Source organism: Mobula birostris, chromosome 13 (genome assembly GCF_030028105.1).
Source record: "Mobula birostris isolate sMobBir1 chromosome 13, sMobBir1.hap1, whole genome shotgun sequence".
Lineage (NCBI taxonomy): Eukaryota > Metazoa > Chordata > Chondrichthyes > Myliobatiformes > Myliobatidae > Mobula > Mobula birostris.
Window position 1 is genome coordinate 30,774,826 of NC_092382.1, and position 19,075 is coordinate 30,793,900.

At 44.7% G+C, this 19,075-nt stretch overlaps 2 protein-coding genes across 2 annotated transcripts in view; one reads left to right on the forward strand and one right to left on the reverse strand.

The window, feature by feature from the left end:
- Nucleotides 1-18,677, forward strand: part of LOC140208685 (uncharacterized) — a 28,267-nt gene extending 9,590 nt beyond the window's left edge. The window contains 1 exon segment of the mRNA XM_072277546.1: nucleotides 16,448-18,677. Within this exon segment, the coding sequence (XP_072133647.1) occupies nucleotides 16,448-17,942 (1,495 nt within the window). The 3' untranslated portion in view covers nucleotides 17,943-18,677.
- Nucleotides 1-19,075, reverse strand: part of LOC140208711 (uncharacterized) — a 126,971-nt gene that overhangs the window by 47,467 nt on the left and 60,429 nt on the right. The gene's annotated exons all lie outside the window — the stretch shown is intronic.

Here is a 19,075-nt window from a genome sequence, read left to right on the forward strand (position 1 = left end):
CGATACCCCTTGTGAAAAGTCACTTTTGGTGATAATTTGTATGTGGATTTGGAACAACGATGGATAAAATCTACAGCGACTGTTCTCTCGTTTTACCACCATGGATGCTGTGGAATTCAACGTTATTGCCTTCTCTCAACATTTACCCTGGATTGCAAATATCCCTCTCTCCTCAACTATTCTGTGGTTGAACTGAACTTTCATAGTTTACCATCTGAACACTCCAAGCCTTGAGTTATATTTACCCACATATATACACATAACAGTGTTCACTTTTGTTTAGGACTCATTTCTAAAGCGTTACAGGGACAAAATTGGGGCCTGCATCCGATATAGGAAAAGATTTGGAGGCGTATAGATTAATTATCGATTTCATTGGAGAAATCCCTTTTGATTTATTTGTGTGTGGAAAATCAGCAGCAATGGATGTTGATAGATTTCTGGAAGCACCAACCTCTGAGGCATTAAAGGACACCAGAAGGATTGAATTGTTGAGTATTGCTAAAAGGTTAAAACTTGCTAAGGTGAAATCGACAATGAGGAGGTCACAGATGCAGAGGATAATAGCTGAACATTATGTATATGAGGGTGTGTTTAAAGTGGAGGAGTTGGAGGTGTTTCCTGAAAGTAAACCTAGTGAGCTTGGGCTCCCGTACAAGTTAGAAAAATTAAAGATGGAGGCTGTGGAAAGGCAGAGGCAGGTTGAGGCTGCAAAGGCAGGAAAACAGAGAGAAGAGGCAGAAAAACAGGAAGGAAGCAGAAAGACAGAGGCTGTTCGAGCTGGAAAAGATAGAGAGATTGCAGCAAAGGGGTCTAGCGTTAGACTCTGGCGATAAGTTTGAGGCCAGTCGGGAAGTTAAATTGGTACCTCCATTTGACGAGGCAGAGGTTGATAAATACTTTCAGTATTTTGAGAAGGTTGCTCAGGGTTTAAAATGGCCAAAAGAGGGTTGGCCTATTCTCTTACAAAGAGTAATTAAGGGGAAGGCTCAGCAAGCCTATTCTGCTTTGACAGTTGATGAAGCAGCTGATTATGACATGGGAAATAGGCTGTGCTCAAAGCTTACGAGTTGGTCCCAGAAGCATACAGGCAAAAGTTTAGAAATTTGAGGAAATCTGTGAACAGGACTAATATGGAATTTGCTTATGAGAAGTTTGTGTATTTTGACCGCTGGTGCACATATAAAAATGTAAATGATGATTTTAACAGCTTGAAAGAGTTGGTTTTAATTGACGAATTCAAAATGTGTGTCCCTGATGACATAAAGATGTAATTAAATGAAAAGGATGCTGCCACTTTGCAGGAGTCTGCTAGATTAGCAGATAAGTTTGCTTTAACTCATAAGGTTAAGTTCACCCAGAATAAGAGCTTCCAAAAGAGTAGCAGGGATAACCAGGGTAAACCAGAAATTAAAGCTGGGACTAGTGACGAGACTAAGGATGAAGGGAAGCAGTTGAAGGAGAAATATTCTGGTCTTCCTTGTTACTATTGTAAGAAAGCTGGTCATATGGTGGCTAATTGTTCTGTCCTGAAGAAGAAAAAGGAAAAGGAGGCAGTCCCACATGCCTGTGATCAGTATGTTGAAGCACCTATAAACCCACAGGGTTCTGAACATTCTGTTGAGGCTCAGTTAAGGACTGAGAGGTCTGACTGAGTTAAGAAGGGATTCGATCATTTTATGTCAGATGGGTTTGTATTAGTAATGGAAGGGTCAACACCGCTACCAGTGAAAATTCTTCGAGATACTGGGACTTCTCAGTCACTTATATTAGTTCGGTGATGAGACTGACACTGGTGAGGTAAATCTTATTAAAGGCATTGGGGGCAGCATTGTTTCTGTGCCATTGCACAAGGTAACTTTACAGTCAGGGTTTGTTTCGGGACCTGTTAGGATCGGATTATGCTCCAGTTTACCGGTGGAAGCTGTTATTTTGCTGTTAGGGAATGACCTGGCAGATGGTAAAGTTGTTCCTGCAGTGCAGTTGACAACTAAGCCAACCACTGACGACCCACAGATGGATTTTAACATTTGTCACAGTAACTCAAAGTATGGCTAAAATGTCTGCCAATGCAGACGGTTCTGTGCAGCATGATTCTGATACCTCTGATTGCCAAAATCAGGTTGACCAGGATTCAGGTTATGATGACTTGTCAGGAACCTTTCAGCCTTCATTGTTCCAACAGGATTCAGGTAGTAAGTCTGATGAGAAAGATTTATCCCTGTCTAGGAAGGAGTTTATAGCAGAACAGAACCGAGACCCTGAGATTGAAGCTTTATAAGAAACATCTCTCTCAGATGATGAGATTAAGAAAATGTCAGTAGGGTATTATCTCAAGGATGGAGTGTTAATGAGGAAGTGGAGGCCACCTGCTATACCTGCGAGTGAGGAATGGACAATTATTCACCAAGTTGTAGTTCCTGAATTTTATTGGACTGAAATTTTAACTTTGGCCCACAGTATGCCCTTAGGTGGCCATTTTGGAGAGAATAAAACTGTAAACAGGATTATGAGAGAATTTTTCTGGCCTAATTTGAGGAAAGATGTTGTGACCTTTTGCAGATCCTGTCACACTTGTCAAGTTGTGGGTAAACCTAATGAGGTCACCCCAGTGACCCCACTCCGGCCTATACCTGCATTCGGAGAACCCTGTTCCAAATTTATAGTGGATTGTGTTGGCCCATTGCCAAAGACTAAAGCTGTCCATCAGTATTTGCTAACTATTATGTGTACTGCATCCAGATTCCCAGAGGCAATACCTCTCAGAAATATTAAAGCTAAAACTGGCGAAGGCTCTAACAAGTTTTTTACTTTATTTGGTTTGCCTTAAGAAATCTAGTCTGATCAAGGAAGTAATTTTACATCTGGATTATTCCAGCAGGTAGTTTATGAACTGGGAGCTAAACAAATTACATCGTCTGCGTACCATCCAGAATCACAAGGGGCTTTAGAAAGATTTCATTCTACCCTCAAAACAATGATTAAGACATACTGTGTTGAAAATGAAAAAAAAACGGGATGAAGGAATACATTTGATTTTGTTCACCGTAAAGGCTGATTTATACTTGTGCATTCGGGATACGCTGTATCCTACACCATAGGCCTGATTTAATTTTTGCGTAGCCCTACGCCGTAGCGAGCATGCGTAGTTGTGTCTGCATCGCTCTGCACTTCACCACCAAAACGCAAGTTGGCGGTGGGGTTTCTCTGACACTGTTGAGCTTCTTCGTGAGAGACATGGACGAGTAAATGCATTTCAAATATTTTCGGATGTCGGCAGGTAGATTTGACGATTTGGTTCATTGTCTCCAACCATTTATTTTGCATCAGTGTACAGACATGGCGGAGAAAAGCAACCGGAAATGCAATGCTACCAAGCGAACCAATCACAGTTGTTGCGGTCTGCATCGCCGCGACGCGTGAGTTACTTTTTTGAGGAGGTTCACGTTACCCTGTGGCGTAGGGTACAGCGTGGGGACGGCGTAGGGTACATAGTGCCTATGGCGTACACTTGACGCACAAGTATAAATCAGGCTTAAGAGAGTTGGTACAGGAATCACTGGGCTTTAGTCCATTTGAACTTGTATTTGGTCATAGAGTGAGGGGACCTTTGACCTTGTTAAAGGAACAGTGGATTGATGGGGATGTATATGTTAACTTGTTAGACTGTGTTTTGAAGTTCAAAAATAAACTACACCAGGCCTGTAGTCTAGCGAGACAAAACTTAGATTTCTCAAAACAAAGTGAAGTGTTGGTTTGATAAGCGGACCAAAACAAAAGAAAATACAAGGTGGGGGATAATGTGCTTGCCTTATCTCCAATGTTGATGATTCTACTTCAAGCGAAATTCAATGGACTGTATGAAATAGTCTCTCAAATTAATGATGTGAATTATGTTATTAAAACACATGACTGACGTAAACTAACACAGGTGGTACACATCAATATGATAAAGCCTTATTCTGGCAAGCAGGCACCATCGGTGAGTGTTGTCAAACATATAAATTTGACAGCCCTGAGAATGAAACAATTGACTCGTCTGAGACTTTTCACAAGCCAAACATGGTCCCAGTTAGGCTAATGAACTCGGTCGTTCTCAAAAACGTGGACAACAAGTTGGCTCATCTGCAGCCAAAGCAACAACAACAGCTGAAGGAATTAATTCTGAGTTTTAAAGTTTTATTTCCCAATGTTCCCAAGCAAACCACGGTCGCAGTACATGACGTAGATATTGGTCAAGCCAAACCGATTAAACAACACCCATATCGCATGAATGTAGAAAAGTGTAAATTGGCTGAGCAAGAAATTTAATATATGCTGAAAATGGTATTATCAGGCCTTCAACATCAAATTGGAGCTCACCCTGCGTTATTGTGCCCAAACTTGACGGTAGTGTTAGATTTTGCACTGATTATAGGAAGGTAAATGCAGTAACAAAAACAGATGCCTATCCTATCCCTAGGGTGGATGATTGCATTGATAAGGTTGGAAAAGGTAATTTCTTACAAAGATTGATCTGTTGAAAGGGTGTGGTGTGTTCCATTGACGGACTGAGGTAGAGAAATTTCTGCATTTGTGACACCTTCTGGGTTGTATGAATACAATGTTTCGCCATTTGGAATGAAATATGCTCCAGGAACGTTCCAGAGAATGATTAATTCTGTAATTCAAGGGTTAGGACACACAGATACCTATATTGATGACTTAGTCACAGGGAGTGACACTTGGGAAGAGCATATCTGTGTAGTAGAAGAGCTGTTTGACAGGCTTTCCAGGGTCAGCCTTACAGTTGACTTAGCTAAGAGTGAATTTGGCCATGCCACTGTGATCTGTCTTGGCTGTGTTGTAGGTCAAGGCAAGTTGGCTCCTGTGCAGGCAAAATTCAGGCAATTTCTGAAGTTCCTATTCCGACTGTGTGACGAAGGCCCGTCACTGATTACAGATGTTTCATGGCACACTCGGTAAAACACTCAAAGTGTCATCCACACACATTATTCCCCTCTGTTATTGTGGTGAGTGCACGCGTCACAATAAATCAACAGTCACAATTTTACACTCATCCCCAGCAGTAATAGGTATGAAAAAAAGAAACACACTATGTCACAGTTTTATTATCTCAGGTAAATTTATTCATATTCATCTTTCCAGTAAGTGTTTTGCTGAAGTGTCATGGTAATCTGACGTTTCTCTCCTCCACAGTCACTGGGTCTGAAACAGAGCTGCTGCATAGAGCTGTCTTATATAGAGGCAGCAGCAACCTGCACAGGTGTGCTGATGGTGGAGGATACCATCTTTACCTGGGACAAGGGTTATGTTACCTAATTACTCATCTTGTGGTAAAGTTTTGGGGTTTATACAAGTTATTTAACCGGGAAATGGTGAATCCTGTGATGAAGTATATGTGTTTATTGTGAGAACTGGTGGTAGAGTTTCAGATTGTGTGAAATGGAAGATAATTGAGTTAATTAGCTTTTGGTTAGTCTCGGGGGATTGGCTTAGCTGTTATAAGCCTCAGGTTACCAAGGCTTTGGGTCATTTTTTTTTCTGTTTAGTCTGAGGGTGGCTGTTAACCAGACAAGTGACAATTGCAAGCTGTGTGTGTGTGTATATATATATATATATATATATATATATATATATAATATAGTATTTTTTTAAAAAAAATTTCTTGTTTTCATGTGGACATCCAAGTTTTTGTTTCTCCACTATTTTTGTAAATAAAAGCACCACAATCTATTTTTGCCACTCAAGCCATCTTGTTATTTTTCTTAGACAGTTGACCCACAGTTTTTGTGACAGACTGGTAAGAAGGCTCTTGGAAGGTTTCTGGGAATGGTTGGATATTATCGTAAGTTGTGTAAGAACTTTCCTGATATCGCTCTTCCTCTGACTAATCTCCTGAAGAAGGGTGAAAAGTTTGTTTGGACCGAGACTTGTCAGGAAGCATTTGATCAATTGAAAGTTATTATTTGGGATTAGGCCAATCAATGTAGTGTCATCAGCAAATTTAATTAACAGATTGGAGCTGTGGGTGGTGACACAAGTCATGGGTGCACAGAGAGTAAAGGAGGGGGCCAAGGATTCAAGCCTGTGGGGCATGTGTGCTGAGGGTCAAAGAGACAGAGGTGAGGGATCCCTCTCTTACCACCTGCCAGCCATCTGACAGGAAGTCCAGGATCCAGCTACACAAGGCAGGGTGAAGGCCCAGGTCTCTGAGCTTCTTGTCGATACTTCACAACTTCGTATGGCTAAAGCTCTGCCCATGACTGCAAGGAACTGCAGAGAACTTTGGTCTCATCTGGAAACATCATAGAAACAAGCCTCCCCTCTATGGACTCTTCCTACACTTCCCCTGCCTCGGGAAAGCAGGCCTTGTACTCAAAGATGCCCACAACTTTGGACATTATTGCTGCAAACCCAAACCTCCATCGGGGAAGAGATGCAAAAGCCTTAAAGCGCGTACCACCAGGCTCATGGACAGCTTCCTGTCTGCAGTTCTAGGCCAAATTAATGGTCTCCAGTCCAATAAAATGGACTCGACCTCACAATGTAACTCGACGTGACCCTGCCCCATATGTCTATCTGCACTGCACTTTCTCTGCAGCTGTAGCTCAGTACATGATAAGTCCCCATTTTAATTGTGTGGAAATATTAGACAGACTGAGCTTCTGCTTTGGAACCACAGAGGGAAAGTTAACTGAACTGATGAACACCAATAAATAGAAAAGGCTTCAATCTCGCATTACGATCTGCGGTAACTGGGATCAGGTGACCGGTGGTGGGTCTCCCAGACCAATTATCAGAATCAGGTTTAATAGCACTGGCTGATCTTATGTAATTTGTTGTCTCTACAGCAGCAACAGAATTTAATTCATAACAATAGATTTTTACCTTTGATTTAAAATAAGAATATACATATTAAATAGTTAAATTATATAAGTAATACAAAATAAAATTAAAATGTAATACTGTAAACTACTTTAATTGTGTGGAACTATTTGACTGACTGGGTTGTTGCTTTGGAAATTCTGGAGTGAAGCTGAACTAAACTGTACACATTTATGAAAAGCTCAGATAAATACAAAAGGCTAAGTTCTCATATGAATGGGTCAGACACCCAGAAACATTGGCTGCCCTTCAGCAGGTAAAAACAGTGGAATGAGGCCTAGTCCCAGGCCTCGGCCCAGTAGTTATGGTCTGAGGTCTGGGACTTGGTGAGAGTAAGCATTTGGCACGGGCTAGAAGGGCCGAGATGGCCTGTTTCCGTGCTGTAATTGTTATGTGGTAATATGGAAACATGCTGAAAATATTGCAGAATAAAACATTGTCCACCCACAACGAGAGGACATGACAGATCCGGATCTCACTGCCTTGTCTGAACGGGCGAAAGATGAAGTTACACGTACACTCCAGCAGTGACCGGCAGATGCTGCAGATCTGCAGGAAAACGTGAACAGGAAACGGGATCATGTGCTGGTGGAGGGTCTCCCACCTGATCCGGTGACTCTGCTCTTCGCCCCTCACACGCTGCCCGAACCATCCGCCACATTTCCCACATCATTCCATATTTACACCAGATACATTTTTACTTCTTCCCTCCAAATCGTCCCTGTCCCTTTCCCTCCACCCCAAGGTCACAGAGTCACGGGCTCGATTCCCATCCTCGTCCAACACACAATTCAGACCCAAACCGGAAATGTGCAGGTTTCATTTAAATCCGTCCATGTTTGTAAACACTCATTTCTATTCACATTCCTCCAGCCTCACTGGACAGGAACACTGAAACATCAAGTGAGAAACAGGAGGTGGCCATTCAGCTCCTCTAAGATGATGGCTGCTCTCCCATCTCAGCCACATGTTTCTGCCCGATCCTCATTTCCTCGATACTTTCGGTCTCCACACATCTGCCGGCCTCTGTTTTATGTGAGGACAATCACTGAGTCTTCACCACCCTCTGTGGTGGGGATTTACAGACATTCACCACCCTTGGAGAGGAGACATTTCCCCTCATCTCAGTCCTGGACAGTCCACCCCCTTTTTCAGAGACTGGGATCCCTGGTTCAGCCGGTAATGATGTTGTGCATTTCAATGTGTTCACCTCTCAGTCCTCGATTCTCTAAATGAAAGGGTTATCGCATTTGATCTTTCTTCATATGATGACCCCACCACTCCATATTCCTGCCTTCCTCCTGTTATCCTGATGCTAGCTCCCAAGAAGAAATTAATCTCTGCATGAATACACTCAATGACAGCCTCCATCACCATCTGTGGCCACTAATTCCACTGACGAGTCACCCATCTTCATCGCGGTTTGAAAGGGAAGCTTCTTTATTCTGAGGCTGTGCTGTCAGATGACAGACTCTCTAATTAGTGGAAACATCCTCTCCATGTCCAGTGTATCCAATCTTTCCAGTATTCAGTAAGTTTACCACCATCTCCCACAACTCCACTGAACACAGGGCTAACAAATGCTCCTCATACATAAAGCCCATCATTCCTGAGATTATTTGTGAATCTTGTTAGCAGCAAATGTACTGAAAGCATCTCCAGGAATAACAGGCAGATTGGTATCAGAATAATTGACAGGGAAGAAACTGTGTTTTTTCAGTGTTCAGCTATCACTGAACGAGCGCCTGTGCACAGGTCCATTTCCAGGACACTTTAACCATTCCAGGGTGAATTTAATAAAACGAACCCGGAATTACTATAAACACTCAGCAAGTGAGGAGCAACTGTGGGGAGAGGAACAAAATTAACAATTCAGGTCCACAACCTTTCGTCAGAATGACTTCAAACATTTTCCGTTTTTAGTACAGATCCCCAGCTTCTTGAGCTTCTGTCGAATTTCCACTGCCTGATAGACAGGTGACAGTGAGGAGGAATTTCTAAACACAGATTGAGCCCTGAAACCTCGGGTCCATTTTTACTGTTGTAAACACAGAACAGCCCTTTTAATCACCGCCTCTCCCTGTGAGGATGGAATGGGAACTTGTTCTCTCCTCAGATTAACAGTCATTGCTTCGAATCCAACTCCAGCACCAAACATCTGATCCCAGAACAGGAATATTCACTTATGACCCCACAAACCCAGGCAGCGTGAACCCTGGGTCCATTTTACCTCGGTAAGCAACTGTGAACCAACATCACAGGCAAGGCCACACAGCTGAATCTGCCACTTACCCACCCCGAGAATCTCAAACATCATCCCCGCGTCTCACACGGTGATTTGCCACAACCAATATCCAGCCACCCAACTGGAAACATCTGCTTCATTGAGGAAGGGGGAACAACCAGGGCTCAGTCTGGTGAATCTTCATTGCACTCTCTATAACAAATACTCTCTAATCTCTTTGTTAATCCTCTATGGAATTAATTTCCATCTTCTGCAGCCCCGTGTTGCCCCAACCACTCACCTCCCACCCCCGTCACTATTTCCACCTTCCCACCTCCCCCTCACCTGGATCCACCTCTCACTCCCCAGCTCTTGCCCCATCCCTACCCCTCACCTCTTTTCTCGGACTATTTCCCGTCCACTCTCAGTCCAGAGGGAGGGTCTCGGCCCGAAATGTTGACGGTCCATTTCCCTCCACAGATGCTGCCCGACCCACTGAGTTCCTCCGGCAGTTTGTTCTTTGGTCTGTGTGACCCGTGTTAGTGTGGGGAGCGGGATTTTACACCATATTCCCGGTACAGTCTCAACAAAACACAAATAATTGTCACTTTGCCCGGACCATCGGCCCCGCTTGCAGGGCAACAGTCTGCCGGTGTTTGCCCCCCAATGTGGTGAATCGCCACCACCGTGGGCTCAGACATTTCCACAGATGAGCCCCTCCTGTCCCCACCGGGACAAACATCCTGTCCGCCCCCTCTCTCACCGTCTTCATCCTCTCCCTCCCCGGGGAACCGGCATCAAACCGACGGGCCGAGCGGTCTCCTCCTACCTCTCACCGACACATCAGACTCCGGCCGCAGGAGACGCTTCACAAACGCCCCAACTTCCCTCGGAGGGAAATGGAAATAAATCAGAAAGCGGACATTTACTTTGACGGTTGTCCCGCCGTGACGGAAAGTTCGGGAGACGGAGTCAGCGGGGGTAACGCCCTCTCGGTTAGTCCGCCTTTGCTATTGGCTGGAAGCAGTGATTGACATCGCCTCGCACCATTGGGAATAGCGCAGCGCGTGACTCCTCTGTTGACAGCGGTGGGGGAGGGTCTGGTCACGTGATTAGTAGCCCGGCCGTTAAACCGACCAAGCTCGAGCTCACCAGCGCGCGGGGCACAAAAGGCCCCGGATGATCGGTTGAGGTGAGAAGGGGTCTCCGGGTTGGGGGTCTCACCGGGCGGCGTTTTCAACACCGACTTCGGGTAGTTGCTGTGACTCCGGACTCCGTGACCCGCAATCCCGGGACAGTCCTGCTCTCTTCCCTCTCTCTCAGCCCCACCATCCGTACACGGGCCCCGGGGAGCTTCCGGCTGATGAGGGAATGGGAACCGATGGGTCTCTCAGACAGAGCTGAGCTCCAGCTGTCTAAATGCAAGGATCGGGAACTCGGAGAAAGGGAACAAAATCTTTTACATCAGCTGTTGTGAAAATCACCTTTGTTCTGCCTCCAGTCACAAACAAGAGAAAATCTGCAGATGCTGGAAATCCGAGCAACACACACAAATTGCTGGAGGAACTCAGCATTAGTACTCTTTTCCATAGATGCTGCCTGGCCTGCTGAGTTCCTCCAGCATTTTGTGTCTGTTGCTTGTTCCACCCCCTCTTGTTCTGGACTTTCTACCCGTGAGAACATGTTTTGTCCCACTCTCTCTGGGTACATAATGATATCAAACACCTTTGCCCTGGGCAACAAGTAGCTTTCACATCACAAATGTGCCAGACTCCAATGAGACAGACTACTGCCCTTCCCTTCATATTCATTGGCATTGCCATCACTGAGTTCACCACCGTCAGTCACCTGGGGGAGGGTTCAGGGGAAATATTTATGTACAATACAGAAACTGGTGTTACCTGTGTGTATTGTGGTGATGCAAAAGTTACTGGAGAATTTGCAAGTGGGAAGAAGTGGAGTGATATTTGGAAATCTGACTTTTAAGCGTCATTTAGCAAGCAAATGACACATGGACTGTGTGCAAAAGCTCTGGCAAGAAAATCCATCATTACCTGTTACAGGCCTGCAACTTAGGTTGTGTGAGAGTGCAGATGAACTTAAACAAACCCAGAGGAGATCAAAGTTCTTATAGACAGTGATTTGATAGCTGTTAAAATGAATACCTCTCTATATAAAATTCACTGTGCACATGTGGAAAAATTGCATAATACAAGCTTTATGTGCACACTGGTCATTACAAATTTGGGGGGAGATTGGTGGGAAGGTGGGGAGAGCTCCGGTGTCCCTGATGCCATGACGTACAAGATGTGCATCCAGCTGCAGCTTGTAACCCTGCAGTTTAAGGAGTTGGAACTTGAAATGGATGAATTCTGGATCATCCAGGAGTTGGAGGGGGTGATAGATATGACATGAAGAGAGGTGAGTTACACCCAAGGTGCAGGACACAGGAAACTGGGTGAGAGTCAGGAAGGGGAATGAGGTTAAATAGCCATCGCAGAGTACTCTTGTGTCCATCCCCCACAACAACAGGTGGAGCACTTTAGAAACTGTTGAGATTACCTGGCAGAGAAAAGTCAAAGGGGTGATAGGGGATTTGTTAGTGAGGGGAACAGAACAAGAGGGGACTAATATCCCAGTGGTAAGGCTCGCTAGTGCTAGTGTGGGGAGAGGGGGGGGTGTGGTTAAAATAAGTTGTAGGGGAAATGGGAGCCAGAATGACAGAACAGATAGTGGAGAGGGTGAATTGAATTGAATTGACTTTATTACATACGTCCTTCATATACATGAGGAGTAGAAATCTTTACATCTCCATCTAAATGTTAAAAGTGCAATTCACAGTAATTTATAACAGATAGTTTATACATAGGACAGTCGATATAACATAGTTTACAATTGTATCAGCATGAATTAATCAGTCTGATGGCCTGGTAGAAGATGATGTCCCGGAGCCTGTTGGTCCCTTTGCTGTGGTACCGTTTCCTGGATGGGAGCAGCAGGAACAGTTTGTGGTTGTGGTGAATTGGGTCCCTAATATCCTTTGGGCCCCTTTTACACACCTGTCTCTGTAAATGTCCTGAATAGTGGGAAGTTCACATCTACAGATGTGCTGGGCTGTCTGCACCACTCTCTGCAGGTTCCTGCGATTAAGGGAAGTACAGTTCCCATACCAGGCAGTGATGCAGCCAGTCAGGATGCTCTCAATTGTGTGTCCCTGTAGAAAGACCTTTGGATTTTGGGCCCCATCCCCAACTTCTTCAACTATCTGCGGTGAAAGAAGTGCTGCTGTGCTCTTTTCACAACACAGCCGGTATGTACAGACCATGTACATGAAAGATGGCAAATGGAGTTTAATGCTGGTGAGTGTGAGATGCTACATTTTGGTAGGATAATCAAAATAGGACATACATGGTAAATGGTAGGGCATTGAAGAATGCAGTAGAACAGAGGGATCTGGGAGTAATGGTGCATCATTCCCTGAAGGTGGAATCTCATGTGGATAGGGTGGTGAAGAAAGCTTTTGGTGTGCTGGCCTTCATAAATCAGAGCATTGAGTATAGGAGCTGGAATGTAATGTTAAAATTGTACAAGGCATTGGTAAGGCCAAATTTGGAGTATTGTGTACAGTTCTGGTCACCGAATAATCGGAAAGATGTCAACAAAATAGAGAGAATACAGAGATTTACTAGAATGTTACCTGGGTTTCAGCACCTCAGTTACAGAGAAAGGTTGAACAAGTTGGGTCTTTATTTTTTTGGGGCGTAGAAGGTTGAGGGGGGTCTTGACAGAGGTATTTAAAATTATGAGGGGGATAGATAGAGTTGACGTGTATAGGCTTTTTCCATTGAGAGTAGGTGAGATTCAAACAAGAGGACATGAGTTGAGAGTTAGGGGGCAGAAGTTTAGGGGTAACATGAGGGGAGTGGTAGAGTGTGGTAGCTGTGTGGAATGAGCTTCCAGCAGAAGTGGTAGAGGCAGGCTCGATATTGTCATTTAAAGTAAAATTGGATAGCTGTATGGACAGGAAAGGAATGGAGGGTTATGGGCTGAGTGCAGGTTGGTGGGACTAGGTGAGAGTAAGCATTCAGCATGGACTAGAAGGGCTGAGATTGCCTGTTTCCATGCTGTAATTGTTATATGGTTATATGTGAGATCCTCGGAGATGTTTATGCTGAGGAACTTAAAGCTGTTCACCGTCTTAACCCCAGATCCATTGATGTCAATAGGGGTTAGCCTGTCTCCATTCCTGCTGTAGTCCACAATCGGCTCCTTTGTTTTTGTGACAATGAGCGAGAGTTTGTTTTCTTGACATCAGTCAGATGTTGTTCAGACCTCAGACAGAGTCAGCAATCAAATGGTTGAGCATGGTGCGATGAATGTGCTGAGCTGTGTATATCACAATGCAAGAAGCATCGTAGGAAAGCCAGATGAGCTCAGGACAGGGAATTATGAAGTTGTATCCATTGTGGGGACTTGGTTGCATCCAACAGTTTGAGGGATTTAGAGGAATAAATTTGTAGAGAGATTGCACCATGCCAAGATGCAAAGGTTGTTCCAGTAAGTGATTTTAACTTTCCATATATTGACTGGGACTCCCATACAGCAAAAGGACTAGATGGAGTAGAGTTTGTCAAATGTGCCCTTAATCTGTAATTTGAATTCCTGACGTAGAAGTGTGCAGTAAGCTGTTAGGAAATGATCCAGGGCTGGTGACAGAAATTAGTGATCATAATGCCATGAGATTCAAAGTAAATATGGAAAACGAGAGGTGTGCACCACGGGTTGAGATTCTAAATTGGAGAAAGGTCAATTTTGATGGTATGAGAAAGGCTCTGACAAGTGTGGTTTGGAACAGGCTGCTTTCTGGCAAAGGAGTACTTGGTAAGTGGGAGGCCTTCAGAAGTGAAATTTTGAGGATGTAGAGTTTATACATGCCTGCTAAAATAAAAGTTGAAAATTTACAGGTGCAGGGAACCTTGCTTTTCAAGAGATATTGAGGCCAGGATATTTTGTTCCTCTAAATGCCTCAGACTGTTGGGTGCTACCAAGACGCATGAATGACAACAGTATCATGATTCCATGCCCTGAGCTCACCTGACTTTTTTTTTTAGTTGTCTGCTTTTGGTTTCTGAAAGTTTCCCAACAGGTTTTGGGTAAGTTATTGGAATGTATGTGCAGGAACCGGATATATACTGTAAGTATTTGGATAGGTGTGGACTGATAAAGGATAGACAGCATGGCTTTGTGCACGGTAGGTCATGTCTATCCAATCTTATAGAGTCTCTTGAGGAGGTTATGAGGAAAGTGGTTGAAGGCAAGGCAGTGGATGTTGTCTACATGGACTTTAGCAAGGCACTGGGCAAAGTCTCATATGGGAGATTGGTCAAGAAGGTTCAGTCACTCAGCATTCAAGATGAGATAGTAAATTGGGTGAGTCACTGTCTTTGGGAGAAGCCAGAGTGTGGTAGCACATGGTTGCCTCTCTGACTGGAGGCCTGTGACTAGTGGTTTGCCACAGGGATCAGTGCTGTATCTGTTATTGTGTGTCATCTATATCAGTAATCTGGTTGATAGTGTGGTTAACTGGATCAGCAAATTTGTGGATCACACCAAGATTAGTGGTGTCGTGAACAGCAAGGAAGACTATCATGGCTTGCAGTGCAATCTGGATCAGCTGGAATAATGGGATAAGAAATGCAAAATGGAATTTAATGGAGACAAGTGTGAGGTGTTGCATTTTGGTTGGACCTAGGTCTTACACAGTGAATGTTAGGGCACTGAGGATTGCTGTAGAAGAAAGGCATCTGAGAATACAGGTCTGTATTTCACTGAAAGTGGTGTCACAGTTAGATAGGGATGGAAAGAAAGATTTTGGCACGTTGGCCTTTTTGAACCAAAGTACTGACAACAATAGATGGATGTTCTGTTGACTTTGTACAAGACATTGGTGAGGCCTAATTTGGAGTATTGTGTGCGGTTTTGGTCACCAACCTACAGGAAGATGTAAAAGAGGTTGAAAGAGTTCAGAGAAGATTCACAAGGATTTTGCCAGGTCTGGAGGACTTGGGTTATAAGGAAAGATTGAGCAGGTCAAGACTTTATTCCTTAGAATGTAGAAGACCGAGGGGAGATTTGATTGTGATAGAGGGGTATAGATAGGGTAAATGCAAGCTGGCTTTCTCTACTGAGATTGGGCGGTACTACAACCAGAGGCCATGGGTTAAGGGTGAAAGGTGAGATATTAGGCGCACATGAGGGGAAACTTCTTCACACAGACGGTCATCCGGGTGTGGAATGAGCAGCCAGCACAAGTGGTGCATGCGAGCTCAATTTCAACATTTAAGAGGTTTGCATAGGTACATGGATGGTAGGGGTATGGAAGTGGGCAGTTTAAATAGTTCAGCACAAACCAGATGGCCCAAAGGGCCTGTTTCTGTGTTGTAATTTTCTGTGACTGTGACAAGAACCTGAAATAATACAAAAATTCACTCCAAGTCCTTTTAACAGCTGTGTGGACCAACCATTCATCTCAGCAGGAATTTTTTATATGGCGTTAAAACTGTGGCACTTTAAGTTAATAATACATAAAAGAAAATCCCAGATGCATGTCAAGAAAGACTATTTGTGAGAGGGTGTTTCAGTTACTGTGGGGCCAGGCATCCATGGGGCTCAGCAGGAACAGGGAATAATACCAATGGAGAGAGTCAAACTGAGCCAGGTCACAGATTGGAGATGGCAGAAATGCCCCATTCTTATAGAGACAGGAAGAGCATCAGAGAATTTGATGGTCACTCCAGATACCAGCACTGTGCCCATGCAGAAGATGATTTCTCTGTCCAACTTGGGTTGAACCTCACTGTAACAGTGTGATATCAGATCAAACCTTGGCAACTCAAGTAATCTCATCTGAAATGTTGTCCTACACCAATTGATGGATTTTGTAAATCTTTTTACAGGTTAAAAACGAGAAGGAATTTGCCTCCAGCAATCTCAAACACGGCACGCCAGTTTTGCTGTCCCTGTCAAGATATTTAAGAACTGGAGCAAGGGATCGACCATCGTTCCTGTTCAGACTGTGGGAAGGTATTCTCTCAGTCTTCTGACCGACTGACATGCCCATAACTTTCCAAGGGAAAGGCCGTTCACCTGCTCAGATAGTGGGAATGGATTCACTCGGTTATCTCAATTGAAGGTATATCAGCAAGTTCACACTGGGCAAGGCCATTCATCTGTTCTGTGTGTGAGAAAGGATTCAGTCGGTCTTCCCACCTGCGGACACACCAGTCAGTTCACATTGGGTAGAGGCTGGTCATCTGCTGAATTTCTGGGAAAGGAAAAAGGATTCACTCAGTCATCTAACCTAATGGCTCACCAGCGAGTTCAAACTGGGGAGAAGCCATTCACCTGCTCAGTCTGTGGGAAGAGATACACTGATTCATCCATCCTACAGAGACATCAGCGAATTCACACTGGGGAGAAGCCATTCACCTGCTCAGAATGTGGGAAGAGATTCACTCAGTCATCCGACCTACAGAGACATCAGCGAGTTCACACTGGGGAGAAGCCGTTCACCTGCTCATTCTGTGGGAAGAGATTCACTGATTCATCCACCCTACAGAAACACCAGCGAATTCACTCTGGGGAGAAGCCGTTCACCTGCTCAGAATGTGGCATGAGATTCACTGATTCATCCCACCTACAGAGTCACCAGCGAGTTCACACTGGGGAGAAGCCGTTCACCTGCTCAGTCTGTGGGAAGGGATTCACTCAGTCATTCACCCTACAGAGACATCAGCAAGTTCACACTGGGGAGAAGCCGTTCCCCTGCTTAGAATGTGGGAAGAGATTCACTAGGTCATCCAGACTACTGGCACACCAGTCAGTTCACACGGGGCAGAGGCCGTTCACCTGCTCAGAATGTGGGAAGAGATTCACTTGGTCATCCTGCCTACAGAGTCATCAGCGAGTTCACACGGGGGAGAAGCCGTTCGCCTGCTCAGAATGTGGGAAGAGATTCACTTGGTCATCCGATCTGCAGAGTCATCAGCGAATTCACACTGGGGAGAAGCCGTTCACCTGCTCCGAATGTGGGAAGAGATTCACTGATTCATCCCACCTACAGAGTCACCAGCGAGTTCACACTGGGGAGAAGCCGTTCACCTGCTCCGAATGTGGGAAGAGATTCACTTACTCATCCAACCTACACAGTCATCAGCGAGTTCACACTGGGGAGAAGCCGTTCACCTGCTCAGAATGTGGGAAGAGATTCACTAGGTCATCCGGACTGCTGGCACACCAGTCAGCTCACACGCGGGAGAGGCCATTCTCCTGCTCAGTCTGTGGGAAGAGATTCACTAATTTGTCCACCCTACAGAAACACCAGCGAGTTCACACTGGGGAGAGGCCGTTCACCTGCTCAGAATGTGGGAAGAGATTCACTCAGTCATCCGACCTACAGAGACATCAGCGAGTTCACACTGGGGAGAAGCCGTTCAACTGCTCAGTCTGTGGGAAGAGGTTCACTGATTCGTCCACCCTGCAGAAACACCAGCGAGTTCACACTGGGGAGAAGCCATTCACCTGAACAGAATGTGGTAAGAGATTCACCCGGTCATCCCACCTACTGGCACACCAGTCAGTTCGCACTGGGGAGAGGCCGTTCACCTGCTCAGAATGTGGGAAGAGATTCACTCACTCATCCAACCTACAGAGTCATCAGCGAGTTCACACTGGGGAGAGGCCGTTCACCTGCTCAGACTGTGGGAAGAGATTCACTCAGTCATCCCACCTACTGGCACACCAGTCAGTTCACACTGGGCCATTGTTATGAATCCCTAGGTTTCATTTTCTGTGGACTGTCATTTTAAGAGAGAGAGAGAGATTAAGAATGGAAATCAGTCTGACTTGCAGCTTGTTTACATCGCTCGCTGCTTGTTTTAACCGAGGACACAGATACTCAGAGTCAGATGGAGATGAAGGAGGAAAAATGGAAGGTTCGAAACAAGGGAACTGGTGGCCAAGGGTCACTGTTTAGAACTTTCCTCTGCCCACAAGGGTGGGTTAATTATCGATTCAGCGAACATCAAATGTGTGGTTGTCACCTCATTTGATCCATAGGAGTGGATCGGATTTGGGGTATCCTATGAAGACCACCTATGTGTTAACACTTGCCTGGGTGTGGTGTGGTAATTCACTTGAAGACGATACCCCTTGTGACAAGTCACTTCCTGTGATAATTCGTAAATGGATTTGGAACGATGACGGATAAAATCTGCAGCGACTGTTCTCTCGTTTTACCACCATGGAAACTTGAATTCACGTTATTGCCTTCTCTCGACATTTACCCTGGATTACAAATATCTCTCTCTCCTCAACTGCTCTGTGGTTGAACTGAACTTTCATAGCTCACCATCTCAAGACTCCAAGCTTTGTTTCCCCCGAGTTCAATAGTTTGGGAGTTATATTTACACACACGTACGCATAACACTGTTAACTTCTGTTTATCTTGCTTAAAATACTATATTGTTAGTAGATGCTAATAAAGATAGTGGATTTAACATCAAAACCAGACTCCAGGTGTAGTTTATTGCTGCTGGTTCGTTTCTAGAGCGTTATGGTTCATAAAAAAATGGGGCCTGCATCCTGGATATGAACAGATTTGGGGGTGTATAGATTACTAACCAACTTCATTGGTGAAATCCCTTTTGATTTATTTGTGTGGCAGAAGCAATGGATGTTGATAGATGTCTGGAAGCGCCAACCTCTGAGGCACTAAAGGACACCAGAAGGATTGCGTTTTGAGTATTGCTGAAAGGTTAAAACTTGTGAAGGTGAAATCGACAATGAGGAGGTTACAGATGCAGAGGATAATAGCTGAACATTATGTATATGAGGGTGTGTTTAAAGTGGAGGAGTTGGAGGTGTTTCCTGAAAGTAAACCTAGTGAGCTTGGGCTCCCGTACA